The 22,457-nt window shown below is 36.4% G+C and overlaps 1 protein-coding gene across 13 annotated transcripts in view; it reads right to left on the bottom strand.

Moving 5' to 3' along the window:
* The window catches only part of LOC149778535 (proto-oncogene vav-like), a 220,624-nt gene extending 198,261 nt beyond the window's left edge, over positions 1-22,363 (bottom strand). For all 13 annotated transcript variants that reach the window (XM_089939423.1, XM_089939418.1, XM_089939430.1 and 10 more), the window contains exons 1-2: positions 22,141-22,363; positions 2,263-2,379 (exon numbers count right to left, since the gene is read on the bottom strand). In XM_089939423.1, coding sequence (XP_089795549.1) covers positions 2,263-2,379; positions 22,141-22,350 — 327 coding nt within the window. In that variant the 5' untranslated portion in view covers positions 22,351-22,363. The remainder of the gene's footprint in view (positions 1-2,262; positions 2,380-22,140) is intronic.
* Positions 22,364-22,457: the final 94 nt, after the last annotated feature.

The raw sequence follows: 22,457 nt of genomic DNA, 5'->3' as shown, positions 1-22,457 counted from the left end.
GCAATCTTTTCGACTAACTTAATAAAAATTGTATCTTTATTGGGAACAGCTATATTTCATGTCAAACTGGAATCATTTATACAAATTTCAAGACCATGCATGCCAAAATGCTTTCTGTTAAATTCTGTGGAATAGTTTTGAAGAAGTCATGTGCATATAAATTTTTTATCTTTTATTTTAGTAATTGGGGTCATATCAAATGACTGATAGACATCATTTGTATAAATCAGATAGGCATTTATGCCCCAATAATTTCTGTCATATTTAGTTTAGTGGGTTTTTTTTGTTGTTGTTCCACTCATCAAATTCTGAAAAGTCACTTCTAGCTTTTATTTTTCATTTTTAGTAATGCTGGCCCGTATTTTACGGCAGATAATTCTATCATTTGAGTAATGCTGGCCCGTACTTTATGGTAGATAATTCTATCATCTGAACAAACTTGTAAACCTTCATGCCTTGATGCTTTTGTCAAAAAGGTCCACTTCTGTTCAGCAGCCATTGAGAATCGTTTTAAGGTTCTTTAATTATTTCTGGATTAGCATCATTTGTACAAACACCTGTCAATGGCCAAGAGATCTGTGGCAAATTAGGTCCAGTTCTATTGAATGGGTTTTGAAAAGAAGTAATTTAAAGGTTTTCCTATTTTTAACAAAGGCATCCACATATGATGCTGGATGAACATCATTTGAACAAATCTGAAATGCTTTCATCCTAGGATAAATCCTGTCAAATTTGTTCTGATTCTCTTGTGCAGTGTTTCAGAAGATGTAATTTTTAAAATATTCTAGTTTTAGTAACTGGCCATCTTCAATGACAGATCATTATGATTTGTAGAAACTTTAATGCATTCTTGAAATCATAGAGGGAAAGCCAATGTTGAACATGGATTCCAGATTGGAACTTCTGCCATTGTAAAGAAGGATTTTGTTATGTTGTTGTTGTTGTTGTTGTTGTATGGTTTAACGCCATTTTTCAGCACAAGATAGGCTATACATGGCGGCCAGTATAATTGGTGGAGGAAGAACCCTGGAAAACCCCAGGAAGAACCACCGACCCACGAGAAGCTACTGGTAGGCTTTCTCACATACCCACGTTAGCTGAGCCTGAGACTCGAACTCACGCAGACAGAGGTGAGATGGCAGTGATCCATAATGGTGAGCACTTTATATCACTCGGGGCCCACGATTTTGTTATGTGGTCTACATTTACTTGATCATGTGACTCCAGTCCAGAAGTCACTCCACTGATGAAGGCCTTGTGATGAAGTTGAAAGCTAAGGAGTCATAACATATGCTACAGAAAGGTATCGATTTTAAGTTTCACTGACTGAAAATGACTGTAGCAAGTAATAATATTCATTCACTCTAGAATTTAGTGCCATCTATTGTAGGATGCTTTGTATCATGTGGTTAAATTCTGTTAAGTGGATTTGAGTAATGAGTTTTTTCCTTTTTTTTTAGTAATAGCAAATTTATTTGATTGCAGATCAGCATCACTTGAACAATTTTGAAAGACCTTGATGCCAAGAAGGAAAAAGGCTTTTAAGCACTTCTTGGGAAGTTCAAAGGTAAAAACAACTGCTATATTTGGTGGCAGATTGGAATGATCCTGCTATATTGATGATGGCCACCTATTTGCCCTAACTTTGTTGGCATCCCCAGAATGTTTATGAAATATCCCAATAAATTAATAAAGTACAATGTTTATGAAATATCCCAATAAATTAATAAAGTATTGCTTTTCAGAACTTTTCCCTCATTCTATTTACATGCGAAAAATATGTTAATAGATGAAGACCAGAATTTTACCTTTTTCCTTACCAGATGACATCTTAATCATGCTAAAACTTGGCAATACTTTTAAGTGCATTCAATTATAATCAGTCAGGGTCCAAACTGGACTCTAATGTTTGGGCAAAACTGTCTCTCACCACCATAGCAGTTTTTGAAATGTTGTAAATAGTAATTGTGAACAAATGACACAAAATAGATTAAGGACCACACCATAAGCTCACTTGGCCTTGCAGCCATGTGACCTAGAAAAAGTTGAAATCATACAGAGGTACAATTCCCTCACTAATAATAAACAATATTAGGTCCATACAGATTTTCCACTGTCATTGTGTACATTATGATCCTGGAAATCAACTTTTATTTACAAATATTATGGTACAACAATGGGTGCTTTTAATGCACCTGGAATCTGCAATGTCAAGGTATGGACAGCTTTATAGTTGCATGGAATACTTATTCTCCCACTAACCTGTCGAAAGTTCTTGACATCAAACAAATCTGGGGGATCAAACAAATCTGCATCCTTCAAGCCAAACACTCTTTTGCATGTCTGAAGAAAGGTCCTGATGTTCTTTAGGCACAAAAACTGCAACGAAAACAAGCTTATTTATAATTATTATAAAAAGAATTCATACTGTATATTCATATCCACTTATAATAAGGCCAAGAAAAAAATATGTTTTTAATGCACTGGTTTTAAAATTGGGTAACCTGATGGTTTCTTTTTAATAAACATTATGTATAATTAATGTGATTGCAGAGGGGGGGGTGGAGACAAGGAAAAAAAAATGTGTTAGGGTCAACAATGAGAACAGGCCAACTGGAAACACACATATATTTTTGTTTGGTCTAATCAGGACCCTTGCTTATCTATGTTATTAAAATTCTGGCTTCTACAGCTCTACAGTAAAGCACTTTCTTTGCATCTTGGAAGTCCAAGATTTCATCCTGGGTTCCAGTATACAACATACAGTTTAACTCTTGTATACAGGACACTGTTGGGAAAAAATAACCGTCAATTTTATTAGTCTATATAGGGACAATATAAAATTTTAATTAATATAAGAACAACATTACTGGAACAAAAATATGTTGCTAGGTCTGAAGCAATAACAGAGTTATCAAGGGGTTTGGGGAAATTACACTGTGCATGGTTCAGTACTCTGCCTTGGACATGCCATCAATGGAATTCAATGTTGTTTGTATTTGCTGTCCCATAAAAATGTGCAGTGATGTTAACTTTGATGTTTGACTGCTTGTTGTATAATTTACTGTTCTTGTATGGTAATCATCATCATCAGTCTCATGACCTAGTGTGGTCGTTGAGGCACTGTGCTGCTGAACATCTGACCAGTTCCCTCCACTTGTCTCGATCATGTGCCAATGCCTGTGTCTCCGCAAAACTTTTCCTGGTCCATTCTGTAATGTTGTCAGTCCACTTTTTTTTCTGTCTACCTCTCCTTCTGCCACCCTAGACGCTGCCCTGCAGGACTGTTGTGGATAGACTGTTGGCTCTAGTGACATAGCCATACCATTTCAGCTTTCTCTTTTTGACAGTGGTGAGGAGGTCCTCATATTGGCCTACTTCGCGCCTGATGGTGTTGTGCACTTCTTCATTTGTGATGTGGTCCATATAAGAGATGCCAAGGATGGTTATGTAGCATCTCATTTCAAGTGAATGGATTCTTCATTGTAATTCTGCTGTCAGGGTCCATGCCTCACATGAGTACAAAATGACTGAGATGACTAGAGCTCGCAATAGTCTGATTTTAGTTTTCAGACAGATATTCTTGTCTCTCCAGATGGGTCTTAGCTTTGACATAGCTGCCATTGTTTGTGCTGCTCTTGACAAAATTTCTGCTCTTGATCCCTCTTCAGTGATTATGGAACCAAGATGTTTGAACTGGCTCACTGTTTCCAGTTCATGTCCTCTGACTTTAATCTTGGCTGAGATTTGTTTGCCACTATTTGTCATCAGTTTTGTCTTCTCTGCGCTTATCTCCATGTCAAATCTGGAAGATGTTTCATCCAGGTTCTTCATTAAGGTGGCTAGCTCATCTTCACTGCCTGCCAGCCAATCAATGTTGTCTGCAAAGTGGAGGTTGGTGATGTTACGCCCTCCAATGCTGACTGTCCCACAGTGGTTTTCCAGGTCTTCGCTCATGATGCGTTCTAAGTAGATGTTGAAAAGCGTGGGTGACAGGAGACAGCCTTGACGCACTCCCACTGTTGTCTGGAACCAGTCCCCGACAGCACCTTGGGCAATTACTGCACTGGTAGCCTTGGCGTATAGCTGCTTGATGGTATTGGTTAACTTTTGACCCATGTTATACTTCTTCACTGTGGCCCACAATGCCCCATGCCACACTCTGTCAAAGGCCTTTTTGAAATCTATGAACACATGATAGATGTCTTGTTGGTGTTGCGAGTACTTTTCGCACAGAACCATGAGATTGAATATTTGTTCTGTTGTGCTTCTTCCACTCTGGAACCCGGCCTGTTCTTCAGCGATTATTTCTTCTGCTTGTGGTTTCGGTCTGTTCAAGATGATCTTCAGCATTACCTTACCAGCATGGCTGATCAAACTGATAGTTCTTAATTTTGGCACAGCTGGAGATTGCCTTTTTTGGGAAGTGTTATAATCAGTGACTGGGTCCACTGTGTTGGCCATTCACCTGTCTGCCAGATCTTGTTGCAGATTTTTGTTAGTACATGTAGCTCTTTCACTGATTCTGCCCCCATTCTTGATAAGTTCAGCTGGGATGTTGTCTACTCCAGCTGCCTTCCCATTCTTCAGTGCTCTTACTGCTGACTCCACCTCTTCTTTGAGAATGGGGAAGTCATCATCATTTGAGGAATTTGGAACTTCAAGCACCTCTGGGTCTCCTGTGAACTGATGGTTGTAGAGTTCTTCGCAATACTCAGTCCATCTTTCTGCAATGTCACTCTCTTCTGTGAGGCATTTTCCATTTTTGTCTTGAATGGTACTGACTCTTGGTTGTTTCTGTCTGGTGAGGTCTTTCACAATTTGGAATGCCTTTTTGTTGTTATTCTTTATCAGACTGTTCTCCATTTCTGTGCACTTTTGTCCAATCCAATTTTCTTTTGCTTTGCTCAAGTTTTTTCTGATATTCTTGTTTATTTCTCGGTACTTCAGTGCCCCTGTTGTGTGTCTGGTGTTTTTTAGTTCTCTTCGGGCATCACACAACTTCAGAATCTCTTCTGTAACCCAGGGTTTTTTCTTCGGGCGATGGAGGCCAATGATGTATGGCAATAAGCATTTCTAAGAGTACAAATAGTAAAGTGCCTTGCTGATATGATTTAATGACTGGTTCCGATAAACCAATGTTATAGCCACAAGCCTCATAAATTGTATGGAAATCAATACATTGAGACAGTCAAGTAATAAATCAATACATTGAGACAGTCAAGTAATAAATTGCTAGATAATGCTATTTTAGTAATGTTTTGCAGGTTCAATCTCCAATGTATGTGCCAAGAATTTAAAATGGACTCATCTATTACAAAAATCAGCATGGTGAAACAATGGAGCTTAAATAAGAACTTTGGTAAATTGGTTCAAGATTGTGAAAGTGCTTCCTTAACTTTTATCACTAACTCCATCATCCTCATAAATTTCTTGTTGTAAATGTCCATGGTCCTTCAGAATCTTTATAAGCTCTCAAGTCAATGATGTTAAAATAAAATCAGCAAACTTAAGCTGCATGTTACAAAAGCAAAGTCTGGTAACAGGTCAGAGTGCAAAACGTTAATAATGTTGCATTGTTTTCTAATTTTTCAACTCATCAAATGTCCTATCCATAATTCATTCCATGAATCCTAGAGTCTGTTTTCTTTATCATAACTGGATGCATTAATTACTTTATCTCAGTTGGTCCAACAAGAATCAGGATCATATACAGCCTTGCACTTGGCACCAAAAATATGTAACGTTTAAATGGAAAAAGTACACATGATATCTGTACACAACATAAAAAGAAGTCCAAAATCTGCGCACTATTTTTCTAGACTGAAAGTGTGCTGAGTGATCCTTTTAAAAGTTAGGTGTCAAAGGATAAGTGTCTGTAATTAATCTTTTAATCAAACAAACACTTATGATGGGTGTCTTAATCTCCTTAACTGCCAAGATATAATTAATATCCTTACAAATGACTTTAACTTTGTTTAATAGCCCACACATTACATGGAACTTTGTTTGATAGCCCACACATTACATGACTGATACATGTATATGCTTTTGTAGGAACACATGAAACAAAAATTCACCAACAAAGAAGACCACACTGGTGCCCTAGTGGTTCAAGCATCTGCCTTGGATGCAGGAGATCATGGGTTTGAACCCTGGCTGAGACATACCAAACACTTATAAATATGGTACTAACAGCTGCCTCACTAGGTGCTCAGCATTAAAAGTTTAGTGTCAGGACTGGTTGGCCTGATGTCAGGATAATGTGACTGGGTGGGACATCATGCTTCATGTCTGTGACATGATGCCCCAGTGCTAGACATCACTATAAACTGCCAAACTGCAGACATCATAGTGATATGACTGATTTTTTTAAAAGCTATGTTAAAATTCCAAATCACACACACACCTCAACAAAGTAAACCTGCACTGCATATTTTTATGCTGATTCCAGTGTCCCAGAGAACCTTCCCATGGTCAACATGCATAATGACTGACTTTAAAGTAAGAAATTCACTCCTCAGCATTTGCTTCATGATAGGAAGTGACACACTTTTTCATGAAAATCACTCCATTGGTGACCACAGAGACACAATTAAAAACGGTCATTCTTTATAATAATTGTCATTTTTGAAGTCTATGGAGAAAACTAATGAAGAACATTTTCTAGCACACTTTGCATATTCTGTTAATTATTTTAATACAGAATGTAACATTATTCTTGTTGAATTAATTTTAGAAAGATTTGGGACACACGTCATTATGTCCCAAGTATCTGATCATATATGTATGTTCAAATAGTAAGGCATTTGTTTGTAACTTCTGAATCTTAAAGTTTATCTAGCAAACAATTATTACTGCTGTATATATATTCAAGTTAGCAAAATGAAATGCACTCTTTATAAGATACAAACTTGTTTCAAATCTAAAGGATAAATGCAGTGGTAGCTTATATGAATGTATATTAAGTCTGAAGTAAGATGGGTTTTTCATTTTTTCTTTATATACTACTTTCAATAATTTGTTTAATGTGGGCCTTGCAAATACATGTAGTATAAAAATTAAATGGAAACTTTGACAAATTAATATTCAGTTACAAGAAGTACCTATATGAAATATCATTTAATTCAGAAAGAAGACTGAAGGTACCACCTAAGGCAAAACAGGATGTAAGCTTCTCCATGTGTGTATGCTTGCAGTAATAAAATAAATATGTATGCTGTAGATGGGCAATGTTTCTCACGTGTGCTCAGTCATGGGCCAGAGGCTGAGAAATATTCAAGAATTTTAAAACATTTTCTCTTCAATGTTTAATTAATTCACTGTTTGTTTGCAAAGCACCATGAAACACAAGCAATTTTACTGATGTAATCTGTAAAGGAAAGATACTGATGCCTGTAGTGCTTAGGGTTTAAAATGTTGGGGAATCTCCCATTTGTTTGTTTCGTGTGTCGCCTCATGTTACAAATGTGATAAAATCTGCTAGGGATGTCAAAAAACCCACTTTGGCTGCAACAAAATCCATGACGAATTTCACTAGATTGCATGACCATACTGAATGGACATCCACCAGATGTAGTGGATATCTTAACCCCTTGTCCTATGTCCATGACCACAGCGCAGAGTGGGCATTCCAGAATCCATGTGTGTTTTGCAGAATGGTTTGTGCAAAAACACATGCCAAGGTGGACATATATATGCTGTTGTAATATAAGTTAGTCACATTTGTCTAACAAGCAACAATGAAGTGATTTAAACTCCTGGTTCAAAATTAACCCTTGTCAAAGGCTAGTAAATCTTCTGACAGACATAAAGTTAGTCTTGGTAAGTGTCCTTGTGTGGAAAGGACTGGTGAAGATTGACAAGAACTAGTAAATTTCTAAGTCTACTAGTTTTTCTAGCTACAAAGAGATTTATGTTAAATTCTAGACCCTGAAATATTGCTCATACTCACATAAAATGTCAATTATCATTTACTTCTTGCAAGGTAGAGTTAAAACAAAAATTGTGTAATCGAGAGATTTTAGGTCAATTCTCTCAAAGTTTTTTTTATACATACTTTTATTTGATATACATAATTTTATCCTCTTAATCTTGTATATTTTGGGGCCCCAGGTTGCAAAGTGGTTTACGCCACTTGCCTACACAGATCACTCGTACAAGTCACATGTCTGTCGGCACCAGTCTGAGTCTCAGCTCAACCAACACAAGTATGGAGAAAGAGTTCCCTGTGGGTTGGTTATTCTTCTTGGGTTCTTCCTCCACCAAATATACTGGCACACATGTACAGTATAGCCTATTATGTGCTGAAAACCTGTGTTAAACCCCACAAAACCAAACATTTTATATTTTAACATTTTGTACATCATGCTCATATTATTTTGGAATTATCTTCCTAAAGCTTTTGTGCAGTTCGTTTTTACATTATTAGAGTTTTACTTTTAATTGGTAGCATATAGTCATTATTATTGTGTTGTGGTGCCAATGCTAACACAGACACACATACACACACACACTATTTACAAGGAAGGGGAAATGGGCTTAACAAGAAATTACCATGCAATGGATTCTGTGCTTACGTAACAGTTGATACTGAATAGTTTATTTTTCTCTTCAGAGCTTTCTTTGCAAAATTCATGATTCTATTTTTAGTAAAATTCAAACTGCTTGATCAGTTAATTCATTTTTAATCAATTAAGCCATTGAATATTCTACAGTGCACATGACTATTCAAGCCTCAGTTATTCCCTGTAAAGTTGGCATTGTCTCTGTATACAGTTAATGCATGGATCACATATGCATGCTTTACACATTACACAAGGGAAAGTTTATTAAGGAAATGAACTCTAAAAAGATCCCAAGGCTAAAATAAACCAGCATTCTTCCTTCCCTGGAGTGCATGTAGCCAATTTCCTTTCATTCATGATTCAGATAATCAATTTCGGTATTTTCTGCTTTGTGATCTGCCATGTGAGGGTAAAGTAATAAATGTGTAAGCTCTGATCTAATTATCCTAAATTTGGGAGTAATTTTATTCTTTCTCCTACTGTACAGATGCCTTGATTTTCAAGTTCAACTTCAAAGTAAACTTTGCTTCTCCACAAATGAAAATTAAAAGACACTATAAGATCAACAAATTAAATCCACCAAGTAACGCTGAGAATGGCTGATACAGTAAACAATGTGACTCACAAAATATTATCTGTAAGGAATGTGTGTTTATTCCCAAACCAGATAGTTTAGCTGCAGAAATATTTGTTTTGTTTGTGGCTTAGTGGGTTTAATGTCATTTTTCAGCACCTGATAGGTTACACATGGTGGCCATTGTATTTTGTGGAGCAGGAACCTAGGAAAACTGTGTGAAGAACCGCTGGCCACCAGGAAGCTACGGACAACACTTTTTATATACCCACTTTGGCTGAGCCCAAAACTTGAATCCATGCAGAGGCGAGATGTCAGAGATCTAAAGGCAAGCACCTTATACCACATGACCACCTGGGGTCCCTCACAAATATTTCTGACTTTACAGGAGCTCTGACAACTTTACCCAGGAAACAAAAGGGATCTACTATGAGGAAATAGTAATTCTACTACTACTGACTTTATTATGCAATGAGTTTAATGACACACTAGTACAATTCTGGCTATATATGATTTTAGTTAGAAAGGGTACAGAAACAATATCTACCTACCTCCCCAACAGTTTGTATCCCCTCCACTGATTTTAAAAATGTTAGCTGTCACATGTCAAAGATCAGATTAGAACATATAAATTGATATGTGCAACTGTTAAGTTTTGTGGATATTTTTTATATCCCTGATGCATTTCTTTTTTTTAAATCAGTAAAGGTGTACACATTTTAAGGGAGGTAGGCAAGTACTGTAATTTACCTCGTATGCGTAATATATACAGCACATACAACACAATACAATAAATAGTGTAACAATGAAGTAATTAGTCATTCAATAAATCATACCAACATTCATGTCATGCATTGGTCACTTGATACATGTACCAGTCAACATATCATATTGTGTTTCTGGGGTCTGTGGTGGCTGAGTTGTCTAAGCACTTGCCGTTACTGATCACGGCCATTTCACCTCTGTCCACATGGGTTTGAGTCAATGGTTTAGCCAATGTGGGCATGTGAGACAGCCTTCCAGTAGCTTCCTGTGGGTCGATGATTCTTCCCAGGGTTTTCCAAGAGTTTTTCCTTCACCAGTTTTACCAACCACCATGTATAGCCTATCATGTGCTGAAAAATGGTGTTAAACCCCAAACAAGAACATCATGATGTGTTTCATGTGTAAGAAAATCTGATAAGCAAAGGTAAAAAGAAAGTACAGGCACTGATATTATTCATAAGTTCCTGTCTTAGGATTTCATCCATTGAATGGGTAGCCATGGAAGCTCCAATGGTAGAGTGTTGCACTCAAGGGTTGTGGGTTCAATATCAGACACGACTAGCCTGTGTTTGCTGGCTCAGTGTGCCCTTGGGAAAGGCAACTGACTTGTGTTCCTCATCACGATATAGCCAACATAGTGTAAAAAGAGTGATCAAAAACAATCAAAAACAAATCCAGTGTCTAAGTTAGGCAAAAACAAATACGTATTTCTGGTTGGCCAGCCATTCCTGATTTTTGTTGCAGACCTTAGCAAACTATCCCACCCACCTACCCTAAAAAAAAAAATCAAAAGAAAAGAAAATTTCCCAGAACTGATTTGTGCATCTAACTGAGCTGGTTTAACCAATATATATAAAACCAGTGAAATCACACGTATTTTGGGGATTATCTTGTCCTTAGTCACAATCAACAAAAAATAACCAAAAGCTTTATAAACTGAATAGATTAAAAGTCGAATGAGCCAGTATTGCTGCACTAAAAAGAACAAGCATTTTGACAACATTTGTGATGATCCTAGTATAATACATATGAAAGGTTCGTAATGAACAGGAAATAATGTGGAATTACAACCCCAAAAGCTAAAACCTCTACCACCTCCAGTTCTGAGTAAAACGTTATGCCAGGGATACCTGTATAAGAGCAATTAAAAATATAAATCCACACATTAATAGCAATCAATGAAATTAGAGATGAGCTTATAGCTACGGCAAACATGTGGCTTAAATATTCTGGGCAATATTCAAGGCAGGATTGATTGATATGATGTATTCAGTTTATGCTTATGCTTTACACTGTCAGAAAAGAATTTCCAGCAATTCAAAATAAAACTGTTTTTGTTCTTTTCAAATGCTGAGCATTCAAATCATTGATGATATTCTTGAGTGACATGGGCTTCAAAGTAGCCATCGTGGCAGCCACACTGGATGAAAAATATGTATCATTTTCATTTACGACAAACCAAACACCATTAGAAGACTTCTAGTGTATACCTCATTCTAAAATGACCATCCATTTAGGATAATTAGTAACCATTTAGGATAATTAGTAACAACATTTTAAAAATGTTCATTGAAGCAGCCACATTTCAGGTCCAATTAGCACCATTTTCATTCTTGACCAAATAGATGTCATATTCATTTTTGTGAAAACCTCATGTCAACATAACTACTGATTTTAAGAGACAGTGCTGCACATATAGCAAGGGCATTCAGGTTTCCCACAAATGTTTGTCCCATGCACCCAGAATCTGTACTTAATCCCCTTTTTACAAAGACACTAGGAAAATCCTATCAAGTATGTTAACTGACAAAAGATAGTTGATGTCTTCCAAACAGTGCAGCCTTGATGGCAAATTTGAGTTCTTGAGGTCAACCTGCACCCAAGGTTCACCAATGACCCAAATAAATTTTGAGCCCTCGTGGAACAGCATCTTATGTGAAACCTTGAAATAACTATAGTCAGACCTTTACTTACACACACAGACTGATAATCTAAGGGTTGCAGGTTCGATACTTTCCCAAGTCAGTCTGGGTCAGTTGCTTCAGTATGTCCTTGGGAAAGGGACTTAGCTCCCATTTCCTCAGCAGATTCAAGTAATAATGCATTTAAGGTGCCATTAAACAAAACAAATAATCAAATCAGAGTATGAAGTCTTTTAAAGGGTTCAATATTATATAACAAATTAATCAGCCTGACCCCAAATTTTTAATAGTAACAATGAGTATAGAAATGGAGAATACAGTGGTCCCCCTCCTGAATGGCCTCCGACCAGCGGCTACCCACTCTTTGCGGCCAGAATCCCTTGGCACTGACAAGAATGTGTTCAAAAGTACCCCTCAAGAAAGGTCACCCTTCTAATGCCATCAGCAGCCAACATATTAGTGCACAAATGTAAAATTTACCCATCAAAAGTGGCCACATTTGATAATTAATGTGTGTCCAGAACCAATATTTAATTACAGTAACGTAAGTAATCCGATTATCTTTCCCCAGATGTCAGGTTTTCGTTACTAAAAGAAGCATTGGCTAAAGTACATGTACGGCACTACTAAGGTTAGTATAACATTAATGCCGACATTTGCAGGAAATGGGGTCAGCAATGTTTTGATGGAGCTTTAGCCTTTACAGAGCGGGGTTTTTTGGGTTTTTTTAATTGACGATTACTACTGTACATAACTGTCACGATCGCAACATGGTCAAAGAGAAATAGGGGCAGCAATCTTTTGATAGAGATTTGGGCTTCACATAGGATATTTTTTAAAAAAATTTAAACTGATGATTACAACTGATGTACCGCTCCGGTGGCCTAGTGGTTAGAGCGTCTGCTCCAGATGCAGGAGGTCATGGGTTAGAAACCCCAGCCGAGTCATAACAAAGACTTACAAAAATGGTACTAACAGGTGCCTCGCTAGGCGCTCAGCATTAAGAGATCAGTGTTAGGACTGGTCAGCCTGGTGTCAGGATAATGTGACTGGGTGGGACATCATGCTACATGTCTGTGGCATGATGCCCCATTGCTAGACATCACTTAAAACTGCCACACTGCAGGCATCGTAGTGATATGACTGGAAAATTGTTAAAGCTACATTAAAAATCTAAATCACACACACACACACTGACGTAACTGTCAAGATTATACCATGGTCAGATAGACTAAAAATAGATTTTGTGGATTAACACACACACACACACACACACACACAGAAACAATAAACCTTGAACAAAACAGGGTATCAGACAAAGACCGAAAAATCACATGACAGTACATGTATCACTTCCTTTCTAACAAGGTTTTTCGTTTACAAAAGTTTTGTCTGCGAAATTAAAGTGCAGTACTGTACAGCTGGCAACAGAGGAATAAATCATTACAAAACTTAAACATGTCATCATGAAAACGAAGAAATAATACTTTAAGGAAAAGTAAAAGTTATTTGACTTGACGATAATACGGAGAGTTCACTTGCAAAAAGATTTATTGTTGGCAAGAATCAAATAAAAAAGATCATAAAAGATAAGAAGAATATTCTGTAGCAGTGGGAAAATGGAGTAAACGAAAAGAGAATTATTTTAAATACAAAACAATGTATGTACCAAGATTTTAAATAACTCTTTTGAATGGTTTTGTAATGCGCATGCTAACAATACCCCACTCACATTCCATGCCTAAGAATATGAACGATTAATTTATATTTCCTTGAAATAACTATGTTCTTAAGACAAGAAGAACATAATAACTAATGCTACTTTTAAATGAAGATGTTCAAGATAGATTAGTTCTGTAACTAACTGAGTTACCTTCTCTAAATAAAGTCTTTATTATTACAATAATTATTATTATTGTTATTTATTTAAGTTATAAAGTTTCCTACTATATACACACACATCTCATAAATACACACACATCTCATAAATAAAGTCCCCTTCTGAAAAGGCCACCCGTCTTCTAAAGCCACTTTCCCGGTGCAGAAGGGGTTTCCGTATATGAGGGGGACCACTGTATTTCTGGACCATAACTCTCGTATCTCCTTCAGAGATCTTGATCTTAAACAGACTGAGATTAATCTAATCAGATCCATTGAGACACAGTCTTTATGGAAAATTGGTCATCCAGATAGCAAATTTTAATCAATTAGGGATTTATAGTTTAGAGGACATTGGGTGCCATGGTGGGTGAGTTATGTTGCAATTTGGAGTGGGAGACATTTCAGCAAACATTCTGAACTATGGGTTAGCAACATTCTACTCTAACAGTATCAAGCGCAGGAGGTCTGAGTTGCTTTGGTTTAACCAGTGATGGACTTCAAACCCATTAAGGAAGCTGTGCATTCTCAATTGCACCATTAAGCTTTGGCCTTGTGCTATAATGGGAAAACTTAAAACTTTAAATGACAGGTTTATATTTCAGGCAAGTCAACTGAATTTGTGGATAACTGAAAGAGACAAATGCTCTTTTGGATTTTTTCTTTCCCTAACAAAAGGATGCTTAAACTACCCAAAATAATGTCAATTTTGTTACTCTTGCTTCCATTTAGGAAAATTGTTAAAAATGTGATCCTAAGGGAATAAAGCAGCAATACAACATTCAATCCATAGTTATCTCAGGGGTCTTCCTAATAAATTCTGTGCTATGGAATTAATTTTAATCAGGTAATTATATAATAATAATAATAATAATAATAATAATAATATCTGGTAAAATTCTGCCAAAACTCTGTACAGGGTGTGAGATCTTACAATCAATAACCAACTTGTTTCTTCAAGGCTCTAGGTACATGTATGTAGCTACAACAAATGCTTCTAAGAACACCAAAGGCTGGTCATCGACTCCTCAAATTTGGTAAAGTATTTTATATATTTGGGCTTTGCACGTTTTGGACACAAAAGCCAGTAAACTGCTTTTTTTAAAATCCTTTGGAAAGCTATGCTGTCAGATAAAATTTATGCAATGTACTGAATAAGTTAGAATTACAGTATTTCTTATAGGAAAAGCCCAGGGGTCCAGCCATAGAAATGTCTGTAAAGTATGGGGTGGGCTTCTCACGAAGTATAAACTTATAATGGGTTATATACGGTACGGTGATTAAGGAGGATGAGAATTCTAGAATTATATTGATTTTCTGCTGCACAGCACAAAGAAATGGAGGCCTTTAGTTGTATCTGTCTCTCATCAACAGACTCAATGTCTATTACTGTCTCTGAAGCCTTCCAAGTTCTTTAAGGTCAATTAAAAATTTAAATATATGGTCCTAACAAATATTTTTAGCACTTTTATCTTCAATTACATCTACATGTAGTTTATGCGCCAATGCACCAGAGGCCTGAAATTTATAAAGTTGACTATATGAAAGTCTCCATAAAAAGCTGAAATTCTAAAAAGAGGTTTACACTGGTGGATTATCCAGTAAAAATGTGGTGAAACATCCATTATGTCACATTTTCAAAATCAATGGAACCCTATAACCCAAGGGTGGGCAAACTACGGCCCGCGGCCCACCAAGAGCTTTCATGAGGCCTGCCAAGGGTTTTCATGCAGCCTAGGAACAAGTCATCATTTGTACTGACTCTGTTTATGTTACTCTGTTTACCAAATAAATGTGCTTCTTTTGAAGTTTAAGTTTTCAAATATTAACAACATATTAACAACTGAAAATTAATTAGATGTTATTTTGAAAAACCTTTTGTTTTTGCTATTTCAAATATTAATTATTTTACTTAATGAATTATGCAGCCCGCGACAAGGTGTAAATTTGTGTTTGCGGTACTTGCACTGGAAAGTTTGCCCACCTCTGCTATAACCTATTAATTCTAAGTGCCTTGCTAAAGGGAGTTACAAAACTCACAAAATATTATCGTGCGCATAGAAGACCTGACAGCTCAGTTCATAGTGTCTAAAGGGAGTTACAAAACTCACAAAATATTATTGTGCACATAGAAGACCCGACAGCTCAGTTCATAGTGTCTGTGTATATCCTTGAGGAAGGCATGTACTGGTAGCTCCCATTTGGAATGATGTAGCCAATAAGATTTAAAGTACTAAGCCTAACTTTTATTTCTTTAACAAATCTATTCTATGTTCAGAAAATTCCTCCATCTGTTTTCAATTGGGGGAGGGGATTGTTATTTTTTGTATCTGTGGAATTTGGATTTTTAATGTAGCTTTAAAAAAAAATCAGTCATATTGCAATCATGTCTGTGGCAGTTTTTAGTGATGTCGAGCACTGGTGCCTCATGCTGCAGACATGAAGCTTAATGTCCCACCCAATCACATTATCCTGACACCAGGCCGACCAGTCCTAACACTAACCTCTTAATGCTGAGCACCAAGTGAGGCAGCTGTTTCTATAATTTTTATAAGTTTTTGGTATGACTCGACCTGGGTCCAAACCAACAACCTCCCGATCCGAGGCAGACGCTCTAACCACTTAGGTCACCAGAGCAGTCTATTATTTTGCCTCTAAATGCTAAAATATATAATAAAGACAGTGTCCATAAAATTTCACAAACCTAACGAGGAAACAAAATTACAGTATCAATCTGTGCTTCATTTCAAGTTCCAGATGGTCTATGCATGTTTGAAAGGATAGTACATGTACTTGCATGTAATCACTGCAAGAACAGTAAAGAAATATAAACAAATGCTCCTTATGCTAGTCATGATCACCAAGGCACCTGATTCATCCAGATGAACATGACTTGATTGAGTCTTGTAGCAGAAATTTTGCATTTAGTTCTGTTCACAACATACCCTATCAAATTCCAAAAACTGCAATTAATTCCAAACCAGGAAGCAAAATATCCACCTTATTAAATTCTTATCTAGAGCTCTATATGATGTCAAACCAACAAGTGACAAGAAGGCCGACATGTAGTGTCGTTTAAAGTATATTCCACACAGGTGCTATAAATTTATCTGGATTTATTCATAAGGTGATAAAATGGTAAAACCTTTCTGAAGTAAAACCTTTCTGAGATAAACTCTCTATCAGGTAAAACCTTTCTGAGATAAAACCGTTCTGAGGTAAAACCTGTTTGAGATAAAACCATTCTGAGGTTCAGTGGGTGTTTATGTTCAGTGGGGTTTAACGCCATTTTTCAGCTATACATGGTGGCCAGTATTAATGGTGGAGGAAGAACCCGGGTAAACCCCAGAAAGAACCACCCACCCACGAGAAGCTACTGGCAAGCTTTCTCACATACTAACATTTGTCGAATACAAGATTCGAACCCATGCATACAGAGGTGAGACAGCAGTGATTCGTAATGGAGAGTGCTTTAGACCATTCGGCCACCATTCTGAGATAAACAACCACCATTCGACAGATTACAAAATGGACTGACAATATTGAGGGTGTTTTTGTGTTTGCTTGTCCTTTTAATTTTGAGATTTAGAAAAATATGATTTTTGTTGTTGTTGTTCTAGGGCTAAACGCCATTTTTCAGCACAAGATAGGCTATACATGGCGGCCACTATAACTGGTGGAGGAAGAACCCTGGAAAATCCAGGGAAGAACCACCGACTCATGAGAAGTTACTGGCAGGCTTTCCCACATACCTACGCTAGCCAAGCCTTGGACTCGAACCCACGCAGACAGAGGTGAGATGGCAGTGATCTGGAATGGTAAGCGCTTTAGGCCACTTGGGGCCCCAGGAAAAATAGGAACCTGGACACCAAAATCATGGGTCGAACAAGAAAAAAGTATGACTTTCACTCATTTGCATACTTGAATGAAACAGGAAATTGAAAATGTCGTTTACACCTCAAAACATTTGGCAAGCAAAAATCTCTGCTAATCAGATGTGGTTGCATGCAGTCAGAAATAACGAGAAAGATTCTTCTGGATCATATAAGGTAAAAGATTACTTGCTTGCTGGTGATTGTCAGCAACATTTGTGATTATTTTGGTAGTTGGAATGATATGAGTTTGGATCATTATCAGGGCACTCAAGGACCTAAGCTTCCACGTCAAATACATGTGAAGTTCTCGAAGAACAAGCCATTTAACTCATCTTCCCTCAAGACATGCCAATCTTTCATATTTTGGTCATCTATGCCCAAAACTGCAGAATAGTTAAAGGTTAGACTTGTGAAGAAATTGCAATGATTAACCATGTTAATTAATGTTTATCGTTGCAATTATCTTGTGAAAAAGACTGGCCTCTGAATGCTGTGCGTGTATGAAAGCACCTGCAATTGGTTGGCAAATAAACGATGCCCTGTTTTTTTGCAATAGCATTTCAATTAAACTGGTGATGTGTAAAGCATTCAAAATTTTTGAAAACTTGTACTGGGTACCTATCAATCTGAATGAACAGTTACCTTTGTACCTGATCAAAGGGAAATTGTATTAAAAGTGTACAAACATGTAGTCAAGTCCACATATTTTTGAACTCACAGTATCCCAGAAAATTTCACTACCTAATATCATCTGGTAAAAGTCCAAGGTTTCATCCTCATTGCCTGATAAAATGCTGTCAAGAAAGCAAACCAAGAAATAGTAGCCATGATTCAGGTAAGGAGGAATCCTGTCAAGTAAGCAAACCAAGCAAAAGGTCCTGGTTAAGAGAGTTTAACTATTTGAAGTTCCGCAGCAAGGTTGAGAATTTTAGAATTTGCAAATATTGCAAACACCATATTGACATTTGTAATTATGAAGTATATGACACTTATTGACACATCACAGATGCTGAAATATCCTTTTTCGTATTAAGACAAATTAAATACAAGTTCACTGAACAATGATTCTCTAAGCAAGGTATCCAAGTACACCCTTATGTAATTATTCTTTTTATCAAAATGAAGACAAGGCAGCAAGAATCAAAACTAACAGGTGTCCCAATTATCTTATATACAGATATTTGGCCTATGCCAAGTCACCCAATCCCTTAAGTTAACAATTGCTTTGAAAACTACACAACACTTTCTTACATTGTAGAAACATATAAAATAAAAAAACTCATACTCCACATGAAAACATGCATACAAAGGACTTAGAGGTTTGAATTTTCAAATGTCCAAAAACTTTTTAAATGCACCTTTTTAAAGCATATTTTTGTGTTCATGAGAACCCAGGTCCATTCTGAAATAGAATCTATCTGAATTGTTAGACTTTTATTTTCGTTAGAAAGTCTACCTAATAGATTATAACTTGCAGAGAAAATAACAAAGGCACTTTTTTGCAAAAATATGTGCCCTGAAGGTAGAAGTGGCTTTACATACCTCCCCTCCCCCAACAATCAATTTATTGCTGGAAGACGTACGGATAATGAGATAAGCAGCCATTATGTAAGGTTGACTGACATGATGAAGAATTGTTCACACTGATTTTAAAAACACAGATGAAACTAAAAGATGATAATATCAGGTGTTTTTGCTGCCAGACAAAACAATTTCTGCTGACAAATATGTTCTGATTCAAGCATGTTCTTAATTGCAAGTAAACAAAACATTAACTTATATTCTTTAAACCTAGATCTTTCATTACAATACAATAAATAAAATTAAGACGTGCAATTTCTTAGTTTCATAGTACATGTAATTCAAATCTGTGTTATTACTCACCAAAACTGCTGACAAATAACCATGTTTTACAGATCAAAACTACCTATAGTACGCATTTCCTCTGACCCTTCCCACCCTATTTTTATTATTTGGACATTTAATTCTGCAGTGTAGGGTCAGTCATTTGCCTATCAAAGAGTTGAAATTTGCTGACAATGTGGTGTTGGCATTGGGTAGCTGCTTACTAGCTGGCCTTGTAAGTTTCAATGGCCTTAAGGGACTCAATATCATCTATAGATCTCTATGCAGATGACTCACCATTGTCAGACTTCCAAAAAAAACAAAGCATGAACTCGAAATTTCTTTACAGAATGCCCTAAACAAACTGGACAACTGGTGCATATGCAATGGCATGGTGGTAAAAATACTGGTAAAATTAAAATTTTACTTATCTCAAAATGACAAAAAAAAAAGGACAAATCTTGATAGTGATGAACTGTGTATGACACTGAAGGATAAAAATTTGCAAATGGTCTGTCATGATAGGCTACTTGGTGTTTTGGTAAATAATAACTTATCATGGACTGAACATATCAAACACATCAGTGAAAAAGTCAATTCAAGTTAGTGGCTTCTCAGTAAGATAAGACATTTTCTTCCTGAAAGGCAAAGAAAACTATTTTATAACAGTTACATACAACCCTATTTAGTCTACTGTAATACAGTATGGGGTAATTCAAATGATAAAAACATAGTAAAGCTAGCACATCTTCCAAAAAGATCATTTGGGTTAATATCAATCCAGAAAGAAAGCAAGGGAAATTTAGCTGGTAAGTTAAAAATATTGCCTATTAAAGACCGAATCCATTTGAGAAAAAATAAATTAATGCACAGGATATCAAATAATAGTTCTCCTGAATATTTACAATCACTATTCCAGTATAGGCTACCTGGCAATACTCTCCACCTGTGATCCATGTCTACCAAACAGTATAAAATTCCCAAACCAAATAAGGAATTATTTTCAAAAAGTTTCCAGTACTCTGGAACTTTGCTCTGGAATAGCATTCCAGTTCTAGTTGAGGTTAGAAATGTCCACTCTATTTCCTTCTTCCAAATCCAATATATCCAGTGCTTTCAGATATGCAACTAAAACAAATAAATTCCCTTGTATGAGGGCCTCAAGGTAGATTAGTTCTTAGCTAATTGTGTTACCCTCTTTAAATAGTCATTATTTATTATTATTATTATTATTATTACTTTACATCAAGCCAAACCTGCATGAAATCAATAGGAAGATGATTTATTTTCTCAGAAATACATTTGTTATTTCTTTAATCTGCTGAAAGACAAGACAAAATTACATCATCAATGAAATTTGACCTAGAACTTGCCATTTTATTGATAGTCAAAATGTCTATCCAAATCTTGCAAACTACATGACCATGACATCACGTTGATATCAGCAATAATTCAAGTTCCAATTTCGGAGAATATAAATTATCTTCCTATTGATTTCACGCAGGTATGGCTTGTTGGAAGGTATTTCAAGTAAGCAGCTACCCTATACTTTTTGACAGGCAAATAATTCTGACCCTATATCCTGACATAAATGTCCATGTATCAAAATGGGCTTGGAAAGGTCAGTGGAAATTCTGGTTAAATTTTGTCCTACAATGTAAGACAGATCACAGGTTACTTATGTTCTGGTATACCGTCTTACCACCTAAATAACAGCATTGTGCAGTACGTTCCAATGTTGACTGACATTGGAACGAGACAAAATTTTCAAAAATATCTCACAAACTTGGCAGCACATATCAATGATTTTCCATAAAATTAAAGTCATGCTGATTTCAACAGACTTTACTTACCCTCATATCTTTTTTCTAATAAATTCAAATTCTCACACAAGCAAGTGGACATGTTTTCAAGTTATACTGGCCTACATTTCTGCTGGTTGGAATGCGCTGGAAGCCAGGAATGCCAAAATTGGTTTAAAAGATGATAAATATCTTGAACGAAATGAAGCTATTTAAACACTTTCTTTGATAATAGTATGTTTTTTTAAATTTGTTTTATTATAGAAATATTCTTCAACCTAATCCGATTTTGGCATTCCCAGCTTCCATCACACTCCAACCTGCTGAATGGAACATGTCAATACATTCATTTGCAACTGTCAGAGCTTGATTCCATCAGGATAAAGACAGCAAAATAAACATAATCAACTGGATTTAAGTTTACTGAAGAGTGTCAATATGGGGTGTGTGATATTCATAAAAATTTTACTCCTCTTTCTCCTGTCAGTCGATTTTGGTACATGCTACACAAGGCCGTTATTAAGGTAGTAAGACACATCATTAACCTACCAATGGAAATAGGCACTTACACTTTTACCAAATTTTAATTATAAATAAAATGATGAATTCGTTTGCCTCAGACTGACGCTACATAAAAATACAATTATGCTGCAAAATGTAATGAACTAGCAAAATTGTTTCAACTGCAGATTTGTTCAAAATGCACGATCAATGAACAGGAAGTGAAAATCTGGCAAATTAGCATTGTAGCAGAAATATATTTATAAAATAAATAATCTCCATGACATCTATACATGCCGCATACACATTAAAATAAACTCTACTGTTCTTAAGATTGAAGCCAAAACTAGCAAGTATACTATCATATGGAAACAAGTTATCCATGAAAACAAAACACTGTTACACCATCACCTGCGACAGTTGGGGTCTTGGGCTAAAATCTTTTAGGTCGACGGAGAGAGGGTACAAATTGTTCAGCAAATGACACAGTAATACTCCATCACGAAGAGCTTGGGCTAGATCAAACACCTGAGCCCCTGGATTTGTCACCCTATGATCCTCTGGCAGTATTTTACATCTCACTAGCCAGTCAACACACAATCGCCATTCATCGGCCGCCATTTTTATCAAATCTCTTCCTCTTTTCAATTGGCCCCGAAATGAGCATCAATAAAACACAAATAAATAAACAGCATATTTTTTATAAATGTAGCACCAGTCAACAAGCA

The sequence above is a fragment of the Sinohyriopsis cumingii genome, chromosome 17, assembly GCF_028554795.1.
Source record: "Sinohyriopsis cumingii isolate HCF-2022 chromosome 17, ASM2855479v2, whole genome shotgun sequence".
In the NCBI taxonomy this organism is placed as follows: domain Eukaryota; kingdom Metazoa; phylum Mollusca; class Bivalvia; order Unionida; family Unionidae; genus Sinohyriopsis; species Sinohyriopsis cumingii.
The sequence above is the reverse complement of the archived record's forward strand: the minus strand, read 5'-3'. Positions and strand labels throughout refer to the sequence as shown.